Below are 23004 nucleotides of genomic sequence, written 5' to 3' on the forward strand. Positions count from 1 at the left end.
TACACTTTTTAAACCTTTTTTAATCAAAGTTATATTTCAATGATAAATATGTACTTTCTGTGCCGTGGTGCTCAATCCATAGCAAAATATAGTGTCATATTTCTGATATAGTACTTCTCTCACTTTATTGATCACTGGAGTTGCAACAATAATTGTCTGTTTTTAAGAAATAATTTGCATTAGGGATATTAAAATGAAACGTTATCAAGTAGACCAGGCCTCAATATCATGAAATAGAAAATAAATAGTACAATACAAGAGGAAATATATGCAGAACGTCAACTACAAATGTGAAGTGAGTCTGAAGACACTAGCCAGTAGGTGGAGTGATGAGCAGTTTGACCTTTTTTTTTTCTTTCCTTTTGGGTGGGATTGACCTTTGACCTGTTCCATCTTCAATTTTTCATTTGAAATTCCACACCGTGTGAACATGGACACCTACTCCTCGTTTATTCAGTCCCCATTGAAGTTTTCAAATATAAATCTAGAACTATACAAACAGTCAGTTCCTTGAGGCCTAAAATGTGTCAACACTTTGTGGTGTACATTCAGGAACATTCAAATTGAAACCGAAAAAGATCAATATTATCTTGAATTATGCAGATTATCCATTTCCAATACAGTTCAAACTATTTTACAAAGTGGTGTGTTCTTATAATTTTTCTTTCGAAGGTATCCAGATGTAGGGTCCTGAGTGCTCCTCGATCACCATTTTGCAGTGGTTGTAAATGTCCTCTAGGGTGTTGCCTTGAACCAGCGCTGAAAAGACACAAGTCATTTCAGTACAGATCTCCCATGAAAGACAAAAGCAGCGTTGCCATTAGAATACAGTGATGTTGTTGTATGTGTTGTTGTTATTGTTTGCTTTTTAAAATTAAAAAAATTAAAAAATTAAAAAAAGAATACAGTGATGAGGTCATTACTTTTGACATGTAGTACATTTGATATTGTACCTGTGAAAAATTCTCCAAACTCCTGCTCAAGTTTCATGGCCCGGTCAAATGTTTTCTTGGCCTGCTCTTCTGTAAGCCTTTTATTCATATCCCTGAAAAAGAGGGTTGCAGGTAAATATTAATATGAGTCACTTTGTGTCTCAGCATGGTTATGGTAATGCTAGGGTTACAAACATGACTTCCTCAAGGACTACATTCTACATAAGATAATCGACTACCTTTGGTGGCTTTACACTTTCATATTCACTTGTGTCTTTCCTTACAGATAATAGTAGTGATTGCTTGATCCAAGGAATCCAAGTCAAATAAACGTGGTCAGACTTGTGACAATTCAACTGAAACACTGATATAAAAAGCTCAGCTGGGTATGTGGGTTGCTTCATTGTAGGTCCACCATTTTTTCTGCAGCCAGCTACTCTTGGTTTCAGTTGAAATGCAGATATACTAATGTAGACATTGTTCATTCAAGTTGATACAATACATTACTTAAGAAAACGTGGATAACTGAAGAAAATGAATGAAACTTACATTAATGAATCAATGGACCGTGGCTTTATAAAGATGGCGATGGGATAGAGTTGTGCTACTTGTAGTCGTTTTATGGCGTTTCCAGATACATCCAGTATGCAGTGTTTACCCTTAATCAACAAGAGAAATAAAAGTTAAAACCATCACATCATTCACGGACAGTAGGCTACTTCAATATAGTATTAAAAATTAGTAACACTCAAGATGTCATTAATAACTTTGTAACAACATTCTACCTGCAGTAACATGGTAGTAACATATGAACTACTACAGTATGTAATGACTTTGTATTGTGGTTTATCAGCAGCACAGGTTATTGCACAAGTTGAACTAGTTATGGAGTGTGGGTCCACTGGTGAATGGATGCAGGTCAGGGCAACTAGGAGAGGGATGAGATAAATATGATATCTTCATACTCCTGGAGAGACCCTCCCTCACAGCTGGTGCTATGTTAGTGCTTTTAGAGCATGTCTGGTGTTTTACAGGTATGTCATATTATCCAGAGTTTGCCTCTAAAGACTTGTGAGAAGATCATTTCCATACGTTCCAGCAACTTGGTCAAACTTGGAACCTTCAGAACAGATTCACAGAGGAAAAGCCTAATGGCATGAATTCAAAAGTGCCCAAATTGATCCCAAAGGAAACGTTCTCTATGTCTGGTTGGGGCGTACAGTTATTTACTGTATTCGATCATCTGAGGAAAGACGCAATGATATAACAGTGGCTCTTACCCTTTCTGCCACATATTTGACAGACTGGACGCTTGTTCCATACAGGTTGTCGTTGTACTGTCCCGCCTCAATGAACTTGTGCTCTTGTATGTCCTTCTCCATCTGCTCTCTGGACATGACGAAGTGGTAGTCCCGCCCATCTACCTCATAGTCCCTCTTTAGCCGAGTCGTATCTTGCAGGAATGAGGGGAAAGCAGAATTAGTTGCCACTCACTGTCTTAAGGCCCACATCTCAGACGGAGCAAGAAAATGATATAATTTGCTGGGTCAGCATCAAGGATGTATAAGAAATAAAGGGATACATTTGGATGAATCCTTTTTTAATAAATGATATACTATCTATTCCTATCAGTAGAGAGTGCTTATACAAGGGCAAGAGCAGCAGAATAGCACTTAGAATATAATAGGGCAAATTAAGTTGTATGTGATATATTTGATATGCACTAAATAAAACCGACTGGATTCGTAAATTCAATACATAATATATGTTGATTTATTGCACTATTCATGTACATAGTTGTTACTCCCAAGATAGTATAACTGAAACTTGCTATGAAAATGCTATGATTATAATAATGTTATACATTATTACAGTTATTATTAGCCGTTTGAAATTTAAACTTTTCCCATCAATACACCAATCGACTACCTTTGGAATGATTATACCAAGCTAATTAATGAAGAATACATGTTTCATTTGTGCCTTTAATAAGAAAATTCCATAGGAGAATTTCAGTTATTAACCCGCTGAGTGCCTCTAAATTTCACTACTCACTTTTTACTAAAGACTTGCAAATTCCAATAACTATATGACTTACCTTGGTGCCCTGAACTGTTAGCTGCTTTATATGGTTATGAAAATAAATGAAATAAAGATGAATAAAATCAAAACATGCAAGATCAAACATGCCATAAATGTGACAGAAAACAATAATTATGACAACTCCAAACATGACAGAAAACATTGTGAGGCAATGTAGAGGCCTCAGAATAGAGACAGCCAGACACACAAGGGAATCCTGAACTGACACTGTCTCACCATATTGAGTTTACAATACAGGACACAGTAACGGCTTTAACTCACCAAGGAAACGAGTGAGTGACTGATGTAGGTCAACTAACCAAATGTGTACAGAATTCACACATTCACATTCCCTATTCACACTCCTATATTCCCTAGTCCAGTTGCTATAGCAAGTCTGAGGAAATTATTAGTAGAAATTAAGAACATTTAGACAATACAACAAGAATGGGTAAATAAAGGACATGGGAGATGAAACAATACATGGTCAAACTGAAACCAAACAAAAATATGATTGGTGACACTTTGAATATGATTATATGATAATCAGTGATGTTCAACAAATCAAATGTGGTTGTACTCCATATTCTGTTTGGCTGCTTGCTATTCATTTGACTGGCAGCAGAGGTCCGGCTGGTTATCTGTCAGCAACCGTCATGTTTACTAAATAATCAGAGTATCCTTACTCTTCTGTGTAATTGCGGCACCAAATGATAGATAAATACATAATGATAATAATTTAAGTAATTTACACAGCCTGGCTGAAATGTGGCATTGGAGATGAGGCTTGTGACTGAATGGGCTGCTGTAAAAAGAGTACCTATTAGAACTGTGTCATTGTCCCAAGGTGTAAAAATAGTATCTATTAGAACTGTGTCATTGTCCCATAGTTACATTATATTGGGTCTCTTCCAGGAAAGAAGGATTGATAGGACTGATTTTGAAAGATACTCTAGTCTCTAGCCCTTTACTATTATACAGAATGATCCTACAGATACGTCTTATCTTACTACAGCCACCACCAACATTTTAATTTACATGTGTAATATTTTCTGTCTTCTGTAAATTCATCTGATTTTGTTGTCTTTGATGCCTCAACAATGCAATTAAAAAAAAACTACTACTACTACTACTACTACTACTACTACTACTACTACTACTACAACAACAACTACTACTACTACTACTACTACTATTACTACTACTACTACTACTACAACAACTACTACTACTACTACTACTACTACTACTACTACTACTACTACTATTACTACTACTACTACTACTACTACTACTACAACAACTACTACTACTACTACTACTACTACTACTACTACTACTACTACTACTACTAAAACAACAACTACTACTACTACTACTACTACTACTACTACTACTACTACTACTACAACAACTACAACTACTACTACTACTACTACTACTACCACTACTACTACTACTACTACTACTACTACTACTACTACTACTACTACTACAACAACTACTACTACTACTACTACTACTACTACTACTACAACAACTACTACTACTACTACTACTACTACTACTACCACCACTACTACAACAACAACAACTACTACTACTACTACTACTACTACTACTACTACTACTGCTACTACTACTACTACTAATAATAATAATAATCATCATCATCATAATAATCATCATAATCATAATTTAAAGTCACATGGTACATGTATATTTTACTTTTGACAAATAAAGATCCTTGAATTGTAATATTTCTTTCAGCAAATACATAACATATATTTCCTAGTTGTAAACAGAAGGGAATACTTACGTGGTACACAGGAGCCGAACTTGTCAGGGAATTCAGATATCAGATCGTCATTTATTCTGTCTTTCATGGGCCCAAGGATTATGACAGGTCTGGCGTAAGTAACTGAAAATGAAAATCAAAAAATACAACACAAATTAAAGACGCACCCAGAAGTATGTGTACAGTACACCCACCCTAAAATACCAGAAACAGCTACACTAAACTACACGAAACAGCTACCCCAAAATACCACGAACATCCCTAAACTACACCAAACACCCACCCTAAAATACCAGAAACAGCTACCCTAAACTTCAACAAACAGCTACCCCAAAAAACGAGAAACAACCCTAAACGACACCAAACAGCTACCCCAAAATACCACGAACAACCCTAAATGACATCAAACAGCTACCCTAAAATACCACAAACAACCCTAAACTACACCAAACAGCTACCCCAAAATACCAGAAACAGCCCTAAACTACACCAAACAGCTACCCTAAAATACCAAGAACAGCCCTAAACTACACCAAACAGCTACCCTAAAATACCAGAAACAGCCCTAAACTACACCAAACAGCTACCCTAAAATACCACGAACAGCCCTAAACTACACCAAACAGCAACCCCAAACTACATCAAACTACACCAACCCGCTTCTAATGACCCCACACCCTAAACTACCAAACACAACCTCAAACTACCAAACACAACCTCAAACTACCAAACACAACCCCAAACTACCAAACACAACCTCAAACTACCAAACACAACCTCAAACTACCAAACACAACCTCAAACTACCAAACACAACCGCAGACTACCAAACACAACATCAAACTACCAAACACAACCCCAAACTACCAAACACAACCTCAAACTATCAAACACAACCCCAAACTACCAAACACAACCCCAAACTACCAAACACAACCTCAAACTATCAAACACAACCCCAAACTACCAAACACAACCTCAAACTACCAAACACAACCTCAAACTACCAAACACAACCTCAAACTATCAAACACAACCTCAAACTACCAAACACAACCTTAAACTACCAAACACAACCTCAAACTACCAAACACAACCCCAACCCCAAACTACCAAACACAACCTCAAACTACCAAACACAACCTTAAACTACCAAACACAACCCTAAACTACCAAACACAACCTCAAACTACCAAACACAACCCCAACCCCAAACTACCAAACACAACCCCAAACTATCAAACACAACCTCAAACTACCAAACACAACCTCAAACTACCAAACACAACCTCAAACTATCAAACACAACCTCAAACTACCAAACACAACCTCAAACTATCAAACACAACCCCAAACTACCAAACACAACCTCAAACTACCAAACACAACCTCAAACTATCAAACACAACCTCAAACTACCAAACACAACCTCAAACTATCAAACACAACCCCAAACTACCAAACACAACCCCAACCCCAAACTACCAAACACAACCTCAAACTACCAAACACAACCTCAAACTATCAAACACAACCCAAACTACCAAACACAACCCCAAACTACCAAACACAACCTCAAACTACCAAACACAACCCCAAACTACCAAACACAACCACAACCTCAAACTACCAAACACAACCCCAAACTACCAAACACAACCCCAAACTACCAAACACAACCCCAAACTACCAAACACAACCCCAAACTACCAAACACAACCTCAAACTACCAAACACAACCTCAAACTATCAAACACAACCCCAAACTACCAAACACAACCCCAAACTACCAAACACAACCTCAAACTACCAAACACAACCCCAAACTACCAAACACAACCACAACCTCAAACTACAAAACACAACCCCAAACTACCAAACACAACCCCAAACTACCAAACACAACCCCAAACTACCAAACACAACCTCAAACTACCAAACACAACCCCAAACTACCAAACACAACCACAACCTCAAACTACCAAACACAACCTCAAACTACCAAACACAACCCTAAACTACCAAACACAACCCCAAACTACCAAACACAACCTCAAACTACCAAACACAACCTCAAACTATCAAACACAACCCCAAACTACCAAACACAACCCCAAACTACCAAACACAACCTCAAACTACCAAACACAACCCCAAACTACCAAACACAACCCCAAACTACCAAACACAACCTCAACCTACCAAACACAACCTCAAACTACCAAACACAACCCCAAACTACCAAACACAACCACAACCCCAAACTACCAAACACAACCACAAACTACCAAACACAACCCTAAACTACCAAACACAACCTCAAACTACCAAACACAACCCCAAACTACCAAACACAACCCCAAACTACCAAACACAACCTCAAACTACCAAACACAACCCCAAACTACCAAACACAACCCCAAACTACCAAACACAACCTCAAACTACCAAACACAACCCCAAACTACCAAACACAACCACAACCTCAAACTACCAAACACAACCCCAAACTACCAAACACAACCTCAAACTACCAAACACAACCTCAAACTACCAAACACAACCCCAAACTACCAAACACAACCCCAAACTACCAAACACAACCTCAAACTACCAAACACAACCCCAAACTACCAAACACAACCCCAAAATACCAAACCAACCTCAAACTACCAAACACAACCTCAAACTACCAAACACAACCCCAAACTACCAAACACAACCCCAACCTCATACTACCAAACACAACCTCAAACTACCAAACACAACCTCAAACTACCAAACACAACCCCAAACTACCAAACACAACCCCAAACTACCAAACACAACCTCAAACTACCAAACACAACCCCAAACTACCAAACACAACCACAACCTCAAACTACCAAACACAACCCCAAACTACCAAACACAACCTCAAACTACCAAACACAACCTCAAACTACCAAACACAACCCCAAACTACCAAACAACAACCACAACCTCAAACTACCAAACACAACCCCAAACTACCAAACACAACCCCAAACTACCAAACACAACCTCAAACTACCAAACACAACCCCAAACTACCAAACACAACCCCAAACTACCAAACACAACCTCAAACTACCAAACACAACCCCAAACCACCAAACACAACCACAACCTCAAACTACCAAACACAACCCCAAACTACCAAACACAACCTCAAACTACCAAACACAACCTCAAACTACCAAACACAACCCCAAACTACCAAACACAACCACAACCTCAAACTACCAAACACAACCCCAAACTACCAAACACAACCCCAAACTACCAAACACAACCTCAAACTACCAAACACAACCTCAAACTACCAAACACAACCTCAAACTACCAAACACAACCCCAAACTACCAAACACAACCCCAAACTACCAAACACAACCTCAAACTACCAAACACAACCCCAAACTACCAAACACAACCACAACCTCAAACTACCAAACACAACCCCAAACTACCAAACACAACCTCAAACTACCAAACACAACCTCAAACTACCAAACACAACCCCAAACTACCAAACACAACCACAACCTCAAACTACCAAACACAACCCCAAACTACCAAACACAACCCCAAACTACCAAACACAACCTCAAACTACCAAACACAACCTCAAACTACCAAACACAACCCCAAACTACCAAACACAACCCCAAACTACCAAACACAACCTCAAACTACCAAACACAACCCCAAACTACCAAACACAACCCCAAACTACCAAACACAACCTCAAACTACCAAACACAACCTCAAACTACCAAACACAACCCCAAACTACCAAACACAACCCCAACCTCAAACTACCAAACACAACCTCAAACTACCAAACACAACCCCAAACTACCAAACACAACCTCAAACTGCCAAACACAACCTCAAACTACCAAACACAACCCCAAACTACCAAACACAACCTCAAACTACCAAACACAACCTCAAACTACCAAACACAACCCTAAACTACCAAACACAACCTCAAACTACCAAACACAACCCCAAACTACCAAACACAACCCCAAACTACCAAACACAACCCCAACCCCAAACTACCAAACACAACCTCAAACTACCAAACACAACCCCAAACTACCAAACACAACCTCAAACTACCAAACACAACCCCAACCCCAAACTACCAAACACAACCCCAAACTACCAAACACAACCCCAACCTCAAACTACCAAACACAACCCCAAACTACCAAACACAACCCCAAACTACCAAACACAACCTCAAACTTCCAAACACAACCTCAAACTACCAAACACAACCTCAAACTGCCAGACACAAAAACCCCGAAATTACCAGACACAACCCCAAACACACCTATTCACTAGGAACACCCTTATTCTACCTCTAACTACCATGTTTTTGGAAATGAACAATGTAACCGTGGTTTTCTCTGTGCACAGACCCATATCAATGCAATGTTGAAGTAATGTATCTTTGACAGAACATTTGCAGTGTGACGTGAAATTGCTGTATCGACAAATAAAGATGTAGTGATCTTCTGAAGGAGTACTTACTCTCTTGTCGCATGACAGGCTCATATGAGAGAATCATGTCCTCTTGACTCCCTGGTGGAATGAAGCACATACAGGTGTACTTACTAAAAACAATGGGATAGTTGGGGATATTATGGAGCCTACAGTACAGTTCGGCCTCAATAGCACAAGGTTTTTATTATCTTTATCAAGGCCAGGTTGCTTGATTAGTAATCATTCTTATTCTGCAAGAGTCACTATAATAACTTTGACATTATTATCTTCACAAGGCCAGGTTGCTTGATTAGTAATCATTCTTATTCTGCAGGAGTCACAATAAGAAATCTCTGAATCTATCTGAAATTATTCCTGTGTGCAATGTCACAATTAGCTTTGCAGTGAATCATGTCCAAGATGAATACAAATAAGATTTTTGGACTGTGACGGCTAGGGATCCAAAACGCTGGGGAGGATACGAGAAGCAGGGAATTAGGATGATGAGATTCAGCTAATCAAGGCAAGGAATCAGAGCATTGATGCACAATTGGCAAATTACTGTCACAAACAACGAAAAACGCTCGTCACTGAGTAAACTCACATTTGTAGTGCTGATAGTGAGTATATTGTCATACTACCTACGTTTTAGATGAACAATTCTCTAGGGGTAGCTACCAAAGGTTAACAATAGATACAAGTTATTCATTAAGGGAACATTGTCACAACTGACAAGGTAGTTTAGCTGTAGAGAAGGCTTTACTAACTGTGAATGAAGAAAGTTGAGCCAAATTTCATGCCACTACTCTAATGAGCTTTTCTTGTGGACTGTTAAAGATAAGCTTCCGGCTTGCCTATTGGGCATAAATTTCTATATATATATGACACACACACACACACACACACACACACACACACACACACACACACACACACACACACACACACACACACACATACACACACACACACACACACACACACACACATATATATATACACTGAGTGTTTGGCAGGCCCCTACCCAGATAGCAAGTGGATCTGGGCCATATACAGGCCAGATCTGGCCCCTGTGGCTTAGTTCTGTCCCATATATGGCCCAGAATCATGACACATCCGCTTGCTATCTGGGATATGTTGAACCATAGTTATGCCAGTCTAATTTCAGAATGCACAGTGATAAATAATTGCAGGGGGGGGGGGGGGTGAGCATACATACAGTTCAAGCCAGAAACAGTCCTAAAGTACATTCCAAGAGATAACATTAAACACACATAAACATACAATGGGAACACTGTTTGTGTATTGTGATTCTTCACAGGCAACTTAATCAGACACAAAAAGCAATATCATGCAAACAAGCTCCACCCAACGATGGAAGATAGGGGCTCTACAGGACGCCAAGATATACAATAACAGAAGGCAAACAAATCCATCTAGGGCTGCAACAAGCTGATTAACTCCCAAAGCCCTTCATATAGAATACAGATACGTATATTATAAAGTCTCGTGTGAATTCACAAGAACCACAGACCACTCATTTACACAGAACACATTTACCTCTACAGACAGTGGCCATTATGCTCCTTCTCACATGGGCCTAAAGTTATTATCCTTTATGAATGGAGAAGACATGTTTATGCACCATCCGATTTGTCAATATAGACCAGGGGTGTCAAACTCATTGTGTTATCCAATATATATGTTATTATAATAGACCAGGGGTGTCAAATTCAATGTGCTATCCAATACAGTATCTTATTTGGTGGTTCCACAACCGATAGGTTAAACCACGTCAATTCCCTGGTTTTAGATTCACAGTGACACACATAGTAGTGTAGACTGTAGTTATAGTAGACTGACAACATCCATGGAAAATATAGATTTCATAGATATAGATTCCATATTTTATTTGACTGTTGCAGCCCTAAATCCATTCAACATGCAAACAGGCTTTCAAAAGTTATCATCAATACAAAGAGAACGATTGAGTAACCGATCCAAATGAAACAGGGGAATGGGTCAAGCGGGATGGACAGATCTGGTAGTAGATATGGACCATTCCTGAACCAACTTACTCAGCGTCTTTGTCCCATACCCATCATCACCTATTCCTGGGATGTCCTACACAGCCGTCCCCAGAAAGCCAGGGAAGGGAGAGAGAGAAGGGACACCCACAGATAAGGAAGGAAGAGGTAAGTGGCGTTAAAGACGGGAGCTGGTGAGGTACTGAGTGACCCGTGGGCTAGACTGGCCGGCCCAGGTCAGACCATTTGTCTCAGTTCTAATCTGGCTCAACGGATTGAGCTTTTTTGAGATAAGCCTCTCATTGGTGCAGCTCGATTCGAGCGGAGCCAATAAGATTCGATCCCCCGACGCTATTTTGCAAAGGCACCGTTGGGAATAAAACAGGCTTAGCCCAAGACGATTGTGATTGGTTTAAAGAAATGTCGCTTTTTTCCCCCTCCTATCTCAGAGTGATAGTCGTGTGCAGCCAGACCTTTCTCCAGCACTGGATCAGGGTGACTAGAAGTGTGGAGAAAGGTCTGGCGATGCGAGACTATCTCAGTTTGGACATTGTGCAAACACAAGGCAGTTAAACGCGCCAGATTTAACAGACTTGGATCATGTCTTGTTGATTAAATCCTTTGCAAAAATGTTTGGGGTCATAGCAAATAAGTGTTATTAATGCAATGGTCTCTGTTTGAAGAGAGCCCTCCTGTAGCGGTCTTTGAACCGCGTTTGTGCCGGTGCTGGAGACAGATGGATCGAACCCGAGCGGCCATAGCGGAGGGGAAAAGAGATAGAAGAAGAGAGAGCGGAGAGAAGGCAGGTCTCCAAGAACACACGTTTCCTGCGCACACCTCGACCGGGGGACCGTTCCGTCCCCGAACCCGTGTTTTTGTGAAGCCTACTTACGTTCTGAATCACTGCCATCCTGCTCACCAAGCTCCTTGTTCTTGTAGAACGGGAACTTTCGCGTAAAGATGAAATTCTTTTTACGCTTGTCATTGAATGACTGTGGAGGAGAGAAAGCAGGGGGCAAACGGGGACGTCTAATTGTTGTCACAAACATGCTGACGAGACAACTAGCTGCAGGATGTGGGACGTAGAGACGTTATGGTGAGCCGGGCAAAAAAAACCAAACAGACAAATAGATGACCGCACTGTCATTAGACTGAGTTAAAGGGACAAGCAGGATCTGATACAGATAATTCACTGCACTATATGGAGTATGTGACGAATAAAATTGACTTTGACTTTAATTGGTTCACCAATTTCACTGACAGTGGAAATTAGAAAATGTAGCTGACTTGTCCAAAGCCAAGAGAGCATGGGCTCTCCTTTTACATTCTATGATCCGAATCAGAATAACATGATACTCAACGTGCCACAGTCTGAGAGGTTTACATTCTCGGCCATACCATACTCAACGTGCCACAGTTGCATCTCTGAGGCAAACATTCCCACAAGACTTAATATGCCAGGCAAGAAAAGAGCTATTAGGACCATGCTCGGAAATAAGTAGCATGGCTATGAGTTAGTAAGCAAAGATAATGGTCCAACTAAGGCAAAGTGATCATGCAGGTTATATACATTGGGGTGGGCAAGGGACTGTTGGTGAGATTTCATACAAATGTATAGAGAACACAAAATATTTCCTTATGGATGAATATTTGTAAAGCCACAATCATTAAGATGTATGGTTATTTGCAGTTATGAAATATAAGTGGATCCATTTATGTTGATGAATATGGGCTTAGAATACCTTAAAGAGACGAGTCACACTTCATGTGGATAGTCCCATATATACTGTAGGTTTGTCTATGGATTGTGCCTGCCTAACGCAGCAGAGATGTGTCACATGAATTTGAGTTACTTGAGCAATAAGATAGATGCTAACCCCTGACTTGGATAACTAACCACTGATTTTCTTCCAGTTGGATATTGGAACAGATCTGGAACTGCTGGCAGGTCAACTCAAAAGCACCTAATATATTTAGTATTCTGGGGCTGGCAAAGTCTCATTACTTTACAGTAATTTAATTCCTGACATTAAATTGGCAATAAATAAATAAACACAGGTCTGTGTTAAAGAGATAAGGATGTAGAAATCTCTAACCCTAACCCTTTATGAGATTTAACAGCTAAAATTATGTTTTCAAATGAATGGTTGTTTTTGGGCAGTTGTAGAGTTGTAAAAGGCACATATAAAGGAATATCATGGCTCATGCTCAGGCTCACAATTCATACCTAATGACATACTGTAGCTGGTAATGTACAACTATCTAACATTTTACACACTGCTCTGTACAATCACGTGTCTTCCCCCGCTGTTACATGAGACATAAAATCAAACAGCTCCTCATTGTTCTACTATTTCATGGTACGTGCAAAGCACCGATTGTGGCTTTAAGATGATTATGAAGGTACAAAGCAAACACAAACATGCAGTCTGATGAAATAGTGGTGCCACTTTACATTACAGTTCGGCAATATCAGGGTAATACCATGACAATTACCATTAGTTACTAATAGCAGTTACCAGGTAATACCATGTTAATATCTACATTATTATGAGGAAATTACAAGCAATTACCAGTAATAACTAGTAGCAGCTACCTGTGTAGTTTCCCCCAATCCACTCCTAACATCCTGTTATTACCATGGTATTAACCTGTTATTGTCGAGCTGTAAAGTGGTACAGAAATGGTGTATCCAGGATAATATGATTAGTGAGAAATGAATTGTGTGTACATGTGTAAATAAGGTGTGCAAGCCAAGCAATAGTCTCTTGCTACAGCAGATTATTCAGTTATTTGTACATGTAAAGGTGCTTATTCACTTGTGTTTCAAACAGGTCAATGAGAGAGAAAGATGTTTTCTGATAAAGGCTGTTTTTCGACTTACCCAGATTCATGTAGATCCATCCAGAAACATTTGAGTCTAGTTGTGCATATTTAGAGGTGCTATAGATATCATGTTTATATAGACGAATCATTTAAAAATAAAAATATTATATCCACAGAGCTTTATAAAGGTGTGGGATAAAACTATTGCTTCCCCCCCACAAAAAAATATTGATTTTTGAATTTATAATTTGAAAATTGTTGACAGGTCCGAAATGAATGTTGTGTTTATCTCTGTGTGAGATGTTAATGGTTTGGTCCCCTCCTCTAACAAGGCTTGTGAGCCAATAGTATTACGACCTCAGTACCACGCAGAATCTCTGTGTCGGGAGTGGTGAGGAGGTTTTTTCCTGATTCGTCTACATAAAAATGTTACCCACTGTATAGCACCTTTAAGAAAGACTAGTTGTAAGCTATGGAGTCATTTGGAAGATAATTTCCCTGCTTTCGAAAAAAGGCAATTTTGTCTATTAGGTACCAGTATCACTGCTAACCTGGGAAAATTTTATAATTTAGTGTCTGAATAAGTATATGACCCTGGGTAAGTGGAAAAACAAAGTAAATGTTTAAGTAATCCTTACATTTTACTTAAAGCAATACAAAGCGTTTTCTCTGGTTTTCTCGGAACTGCGCCCCCACAGGCTCTTTGAGTAAGTGCACTGTCGTACTGTCGTAACGTTATCAGATTGTCTTTTTCTTTTTCTGGCTTCCTCCGTGATGTTTCGCTTCGGTTTTCTCACCTCCGCCATGATATCATTGAGCTAAAAAATGCATGATATCCATAGACGGCGGAATAGTTAGCTACTACTGTGTTGTTTAAGCACAACGTTGCGCATGCGCACTTCGACTGAATGCTGCGTCCCGGGGGCGCAAGTTTTAAAAGGTAAGAAATATCAATGTATTATCTTTCTAAATAGACTGTTTGGACGATTCAGCTTACTTTTAGTAAATCTAATTGCAGAATTAGCACCAGACATGTTTGTAAAGGTCCAAATATCGCGATATATTGCTTTAAATACACAAATATATTAGAATATTTATCATGACATCAACATCGGCAATTTTACAACTGGCACCGTATTTTCCACTGTCCCAGGCTATTGTGGCATCAAGGCTCACTTCTTTATATACATGCAGGGATTATATAACTCTTATGGTCATAGACTTTCATTCATTCTGAAATGTCTGAAACTGTCTTTCATTGAGCAGACACTCAAATCCATACTATCAAAATGTTAGTCAATCCTATTTAGATCGATAAATTGATCCAAAGATAAATACATTGTGATGTTAAATTGAGCCTTGTTATCGGCAAAGATTTTATCTTATCGAAAAACAATCAAAAGCCAAATTACATACAACACATCTAAAAAAGGTTCTTGAAAATACAACGTCCAACTGTTAAATCACACGTTTTCCACAAAGGAACTGTTCACTTTTTTAACGTTAAGCTTTTTTTTACTGACTCCAATAACTGACCCCTAAAAATCCTCTGATTATTGATTATAACAGTCTTTTCATCAATGCGATTGTTCTTGACATATGTCAAGTACACATTTGTAAGCATTTTATCAATAGACAAAATTAGCAAATGTTTTGCCATGTCACTACTTAAAATCATTGTGCACATCTACTAAATGTATTAAAAGATTGTTCATTAAAATATTCAATAGCCATAATATGGATTTGTTATGGATGAGTTAACATGGATTCATTGAAGGCATCCACTGTTTTTTGTTGAATGATCATCTTAATCGTAACACCACTTGCTTTAAGCTAAGTAAATGTAGCTACTGTACGATCTGTCCAGCTGTAGTTTTCTAGTACTGTATGTTGGGAGAAATTCAAACTGTGTGCTCTATTGAGAAGATTTGAGTCCAGCAGATACAATCCAAAAATAAATTCATTTTTGACAACAGTCATGAATATATCGATTTAGTTGAATTTCCATTGTTACTGTAGGTGGTTTTCATATAAATAATTTATGGAATTAATAAGGGGAAGATTATTGATGTTGTAATATGGTTGTAGCTAGTTACTTTTTCAAAAGGGTTCAAATTGTACATCAAGACCATAAGAAATGTATTTGATTTGTCTTCAAAGGTGACTCAATTATGGCACTTTAAGAGCTCATTGACTTCAGTGGTGAAGAATGCTTGCTTTTACACCAACAAAATAAAAGTCACTAAGCTGAAGTGTCAGAATGTTCAATCCTCAGCACATTATGATGCTGCTAATTTAACTAGACCAGTGCTGCAAAAGGAGTGACACTATAAGCTCTTTTATTTGGCATAATCTTTATTTTTATATTTTATTTTTAAGCCAAGTCTACTCAAACTAGAACAATTATTGCTTATCACTGGACTATGTGCTGCCCAGGATTTTTTTTGAATGTCTTTTTGTGATGCTGTTTGGAGCTGAATGAACAGTCAAAATGACAAGAAAGCCACTCCTAAGAAAGCGGTTTTGGAGAATGGCTTCTAGAGTCAAGTCTGGCCTTAGCGCACTTACTCCTTTTGAATCCAGAGTTCCTGGTTTGGCGTTGAACTTCACCGTCTTCAGACGCGAGCGCTCTTTCCTCTCCACCCTGCCAGAGACACACAGGACGAGGAATCAACTTCAGAGAACCGCAGGACGTCTCCAATCACAGAGGTTGCCGCTCTACAACCGTGAGGGCGGTGACACAGAAGACACCAAAGAAGATATAACAGTGTGCCAGTCTTTCCTCAAACGTTCATGTCAAAAGTAAACACAGAAAGGTGTGGCGTTCTCAAAGCCCGGAGTAGCGGTCAGCTCATGAGTCCAGCTCGTTCTGAGAATAAGAGCATGGAGTCAGTCTGTAGAGTTGGTTTCCACGGCACGCGAATCAGACACACTCACCGTCTCTTGCTGGGGATGACCCCCATCTCCTCACTGTCCCCACTGGGGGTGACTATCCGTGCCTGCCACCACTCGTCGTCTGAGGCGTTGATAACATGGAGGATGTCCCCATATCTGAAGCTTAGGCCTTGGCTGGGGAGCCCACTATCCTTTGCTTTCTCATAGTCAAATAATGCCCTGTAAGTCAAATCAAATCAAACTTTATTTATAGAGCGCATTTCATACACAGAGGCAACACAATGCACTTTACAGAGAAAAAAGTGGGGATGGACAGAGATTTTATCCCTAATTCTCCAGAGGAAAGCAAAAAAAAACATTTGAGCCAATGTAGGAGAACTGTAAAGATTCTTAAGGTCAAGGTGTGAGGTCAAGGTGTCTGGTCATATGAAGAGCAAAAGGGACAAGCCAGTGAATACACAGAGAAAACAGATGTCCCATCAGTTCCTTACGGAAAACATGGACATCACCAAACTGCAGTGGACATCCGTTATAAGGGACATAACTATTATCGTATATGAGGCCTTAGACGTGTTATGATCTTAATGTTATCAGATACAGTCGATACGTGTAAATGGAGTCCAAGAGAGACCCACCTGACGTAGAGCGAACGCTTTTGATTGGTCCGGAGGGAGCCGGACCCAGAACTCATGCTGTGGTTCAGCATGTGCTCCCGCAGGTCGTGGATCTTGGCCTCAAAACGGCCATACTCTGACAAAACAAACAAAACAAAACATGACTTTAACGAGATCAAGTATTTTATGTAGATCATGAATCTACCTGCAGTAATGATTCTAGCGTGTGGCATTCTGATAACAAATTTGACTACTGAATGACCTGTCTTGCCTGACTTTTGATCAAAGTCTTTTCACCTCTCTTGTGTCGCATCACAAGGAGTTTTTTTAGTTTATATTGTACAGTATGTAATTTGAGTTTAGAGTGATAACTAATAGTGACAGCGGACAGTTAATTAGGCTCCAAATGCAAAATACAATAGTGTGAGAATGCTGTATGATGCATTGCATTTGTGGAAGAATTGTGGAAACATCTTTCAATGTTACAACTCTTGCAAACAGTGCATTGAAAAAAGGCTGTTAAAGTTCGGGGAAGCATTTTGGCACTTGACATAGACAAAGTGACATAAACCTAATAAAATATAGCATAACAATGACATACAGTACACCAGACATCCAGAGGAGGGCGCTAGTTCTCTTGGGTGCAACCAATCCGAATTTAAAGACAGACCTCTCACATTAAACGACAGTGACACATCATAACAGTGAAAGTAGGAACGCTAAAGAGAACATTCATGCCAAAAAAACACAAAAATGACTAAACTGATGTTCTTTTCACCTTCGGGCCGGTACTGGGCCACGATGGACACCGTCTGTCCGGCCCCCTTCAGCGTGGCGGCCGCCTGCTCATGGGTGGCGCCTCGCAGGTCGATTCCGTTCACCTGCGCGAACGGCAAAACACCACATATGCTGCACACCACCACCCATTTCATGTGATTTTGCCAAGACCGCTAGTTTCACGGGTCACGGTTTTGTTTTTCGCGGCTGAAAACAGATGACCGTTGCTACGGTGATTGATCGTCTATGTGGCTTTCTGATTCGGACATTCTTACGGTAACAGGAAAGGACTAATTATGAATTGCTAAAGACATACGGTAACATTTGACATCCTTTATTAGTCACGTACAACATATCTGAAGCAAATGAACTAAATGTGTTGTAAACGGATATAGACTTAACTTCTAAAGGGGGGCAATTTGCCCACTTATTTATATGTTAGACTCTGTTTGTTTTCCTGTTTTATCATTATTTGTGAACAAGCTGCTTTCTATTTGTGCATTCTGATGCAAGAGAATACATAACCCTGCCAGTGAGTACATTAGAGCTAATAAGCTAACGTGTAATAACAATGGTAATAACAACGTTGAATCATCGAAAGTTAGTAGAGCAGCCCAACCCTTAAACACAAAGGACGGTACCTCACAAATGTGACCTGCCACCCCCAACACAACCCACTAAGACAATCAACTACATCCCCATTCACTAGAAATATGAAGTAACACGTATACTGTACTACATCAGCTGCTCTAGCTCAGTAAGAATGTAACCCACGGAATCGTACCATGGGTGTGTGTGCGTGCGTATGTGTGTGTGTGCGTGCGTATGTGTGTGTGTGTTCACGGGCGAACTGACCGACAGGATCTGGTCTCCTCTCCGTAGCTCTCCGCTCAGGTCGGCAGGGCCTCCCGCCAGGATGAAGGACACGAAGATGCCCTCTCCGTCCTCGCCGCCCACGATGTTGAAGCCCAGTCCCGTCGAGCCCTTGTGGAGGACCATCTTCCTGGGCTCCCTGTACAGACAGGTCAGATAGTACATGAGCTCAGTCGAGTCCGTGGGACTGAGCATCTTCACCGCCCGGGAGAGGAGAGAGGAAGACCGACGGGCGTGTCTGCGTGGCGAGCAGCGCTGTGTTCAGGCGAGGAGCGCTGTGTTCAGGCGAGGAGCGCTGTGTTCAGGCGAGGAGCGCTGTGTTCGGGCGAGGAGCGGTGTGTTCAGGCGAGGAGCGCTGTGCTCAGGCGAGGAGCGCTGTGTTCAGGCGAGGAGCGCTGTGTTCGGGCGAGGAGCGATGTGTTCAGGCGAGGAGCGATGATAGCAGAGACCCAGAGGGGGCCGTGCTCTACTTACATCAGTTGTCCTAATTCTGGCTGGTCTCCCGCAGACAAGGAGACTACACTCATGGACACACACATGCACGGAGCCACACACACACACGCGTAATCACACACAATCGCACACAAGCACAAAGCCATGTACGCACACACACAGACACACAGACACACACACACAGACAGACAGACACACACACAATCGCACACAAGCACAAAGCCATGTACGCGCACACACACACAGTACCAGAACAGGTATAAATATAGTTTTAAAGGGATAGTTCACACAAATGTCAACATTTCGCATGCATTTTCTGACACTAAACACAGACGTAGTCAAGAGGATACTGAATGTTCTCAATCACCAAGCAACTAGCAAGAGTATTTGTCGTGTTCTTATATCAATCAATTCATTTTATTACCAATGAGTTGATGACTGCTCATTCTGAGAGATGACAGGAGGATTTTGAGCCAGCTGTTGAACCTTCAGTGGTTTTTTAGAGACTGCACACCCAGGCATGTTGTGATACGGCCTAAGTACCCCGGATTTCAAACAACTTTGAATTTCACCCTTTTTTATGGATGATGGCGTAATGGTATGACCCTATCGGCAGGCCTGGCATGTTACCTGTCTGCACTCTGAATGGATGACGACCAGATGATGTCAAGGATTAGGGTTAGTCTAGTCTAGGGTTAGGGTTAGGGTTAGTCTAGTCTAGGGTTAGGGTTAGTCTAGTCTAGGGTTAGAGTTAGTCTAGTCTGGCACAGGCGTCTACACAGTACATCTCTCCCTGATTTATCTAATGACAGAAAACTGATAATGTACATTCAGCACCGAGACATATCTTTACCTTTGTGCCATTTACAGTCTGTCAGAGTAACAGGCAACAACTGCACATTGACATCCTGACACATATTTTCAGCCTGAGTTTGGTAAATGTGATTAAAGGGATGCAATAACACATTATAAATGATCAAGCGTAGACAAACTCTTCCTTCCTTCCTTCCTTCCTTCCTTCCTTCCTTCCTTCCTTCCTTCCTTCCTTCCTTCCTTCCTTCCTTCCTTCCTTCCTTCCTTCCTTCCTTCCTTCCTTCCTTCCTTCCAGTGCAGTTCATCTTGTTTTGTTCAAGGGGCTGGCTGAGACCTCAGTAGTAGTGCACACCCACACTATAATGGCCGATTGACCGCCTAGCCGCCATAGGGCGCTGTGGGCACGTGTTAGGGTGGGGCGCGGTGCAGGGTGTAGTTCACCACCCAGCAGCTAGAGGGCGCTGTGCTGGCCACCATATCACACCATCACCAACAACACACATGGAAGAAGAACTCGCAACGCAAGACAGGACAGCGCACCCTTCTGAATGCTGACATCTCCACCCCATTTGGTGAAAATGCATGAAACCAGGTAGAACTTGTTACTTGCGGCTTTCCTCATGAGGAATGCATTTGCTTCAAGAACCCATGCAGTCTGCCATGATGGATTTTTCTAGAGGTTGTACATTTGTAAAAACCTCTAAAAAGTTTCTTCTAATAAACCCTAAGTCCAATTGGTCTGAAATTGCATGTGCAGTACAGTACGGTGCACGTCTCTCTACGGTGCATGTCTCTCTATGGTGCATGTCTCTCTATGGTGCATGTCTCTCTACGGTGCACGTCTCTCTACGGTGCACGTCTCTCTACGGTGCACGTCTCTCTACGGTGCATGTCTCTCTATGGTGCATGTCTCTCTATGGTGCATGTCTCTCTACGGTGCATGTCTCTCTACGGTGCATGTCTCTCTACGGTGCATGTCTCTCTACGGTGCATGTCTCCCGGTACGGTGCATGTCTCCCTATAGGGTGTTAACAGCTAAGATATCCATTCCAAGATGGCGGAGAAACATGTATCTTGGCTACATGGCTATGAAAACAGGTAACACTTTGCATTTTTGATATTTCAGTAAATAGTGGAGAATCGTGCCGTATAATTTATGTTGTGAAGCTTGCCATTCTTTCTTGCTAATTAGCTTCAGACCGCAGATGGCCTTTTGATGTCTTCTGTGCAATGATTGGTTCCCAGCAGCACTGGCACGCGTTCAACGGCTGTGTGTTGCGGGACAGTCTCATTCAAGTCAGCTGACTAGCCAGCTAGCTGCTTCAATATGAACGCGACAGGGGACCTTCTGCCGTCAAGATCCTTTCAAGCACATGTACATCATACGATAACGGAAGGGGGGATGCAACTATGTCATGGAAAGTGCATTTTGAACGGGCACTTTGCACTAGTATATCTAATCTGAATAATATATATATTTTTTTTTTTTAATATATTTTTTATGGCATTTCTGCTTTATTAGGGATAGGACAGTGGAAGGACAGACAGGAAAGGTGGGAGGACATGCAGCAAAGGGCGTGGGCTGGATTCGAACCCACACCGCTATAACATACAGTATTAGACAGTATTAGTCCCATAGCACAGGTGAACTCCATTAGTACATTAGGCCTAGTCCATTAGTCAGGGCACAGGCTCTCTGCCGCCCTCTGCTGGCCGCTGTTGGTCCGACAAGCGCACAGGTCCTGACAAAAAAGACTTCCTGACGTCACACGTCTTCACAGTGGTTCCCTACGCCACTCAATCTGACGTTTATGACGTATTTAACTGTCAAGGGAGATGCTACTTTCGGCCAAGCTTCTGAAGTACAGTTTTAACAGCAGAACCAATCGTAAGACAACCATAATTCACGTCCACCTGATCGGAAACCTTGGAGGAAGAGGCAGCTCACGGGAGAGGAGGCATGCAGGTTAGAGAGCTTCGAAGCGGACGAGCGAGTTAGGAAAAGAGCAGCGGACGCGCCCGTGCCATGCGGTGGCGTTTCTAAACCCATGCAGCAGGCGGCAGGCGTTAGTACCTGGTGAAGTCGGAGTCGGGGAGCAGGCCTAAGTGAAAGTGAGGGAAGGGGACGGAGTGGAGGAGGCTTTTGTCGCACTCCGCGGGGGAATAGTGCCGGGGGGAAGGTGCTTTGTCACACAGTTTGTTCACAGTGCTGTAAACTGGCTCAGGAGGCCTGATGGAGCCGGAAGACAAGAGGAGAGACAGCGGTTAGCCCCGAGAGCAGGGGAGAGGGACAGACGACAAGGGACAGAGGACGAGGGACGGAGAGAGGGAAAGAGAGAGAGAGAGAGAGAGGAGGGCTGTGGAGGCAGATGGCGGTGAGGGGGATGTGCAGCAGAC

General features: G+C 41.3%; 1 protein-coding gene across 4 annotated transcripts in view; it reads right to left on the bottom strand.

Moving 5' to 3' along the window:
* Positions 1-652: 652 nt before the first annotated feature.
* dlg2 (discs, large homolog 2) overlaps positions 653-23004 on the bottom strand; it is a gene marked incomplete at both ends in the record, with an annotated part of 124684 nt that continues 102332 nt past the window's right edge. For 3 of the 4 annotated variants that reach the window (XM_084438417.1, XM_084438416.1, XM_084438418.1), the window contains 13 exons: positions 653-759; positions 954-1045; positions 1482-1591; positions 2213-2385; positions 4834-4935; positions 9378-9428; positions 11408-11453; positions 16751-16826; positions 17120-17296; positions 17713-17827; positions 18470-18572; positions 19324-19579; positions 22682-22837. In XM_084438417.1, coding sequence (XP_084294543.1) covers positions 653-759; positions 954-1045; positions 1482-1591; positions 2213-2385; positions 4834-4935; positions 9378-9428; positions 11408-11453; positions 16751-16826; positions 17120-17296; positions 17713-17827; positions 18470-18572; positions 19324-19579; positions 22682-22837 — 1564 coding nt within the window. Of the gene's footprint in view, positions 760-953; positions 1046-1481; positions 1592-2212; positions 2386-4833; positions 4936-9377; positions 9429-11407; positions 11454-12248; positions 12349-16750; positions 16827-17119; positions 17297-17712; positions 17828-18469; positions 18573-19323; positions 19580-22681; positions 22838-23004 lie in introns of all 4 variants that reach the window. The other variant, XM_084438415.1, reaches the window with a different exon arrangement.

The sequence above is a fragment of the Borostomias antarcticus genome (genome assembly GCF_949987555.1).
Source record: "Borostomias antarcticus genome assembly, chromosome: 1".
Classification (NCBI taxonomy): Eukaryota; Metazoa; Chordata; class Actinopteri; order Stomiiformes; family Stomiidae; genus Borostomias; species Borostomias antarcticus.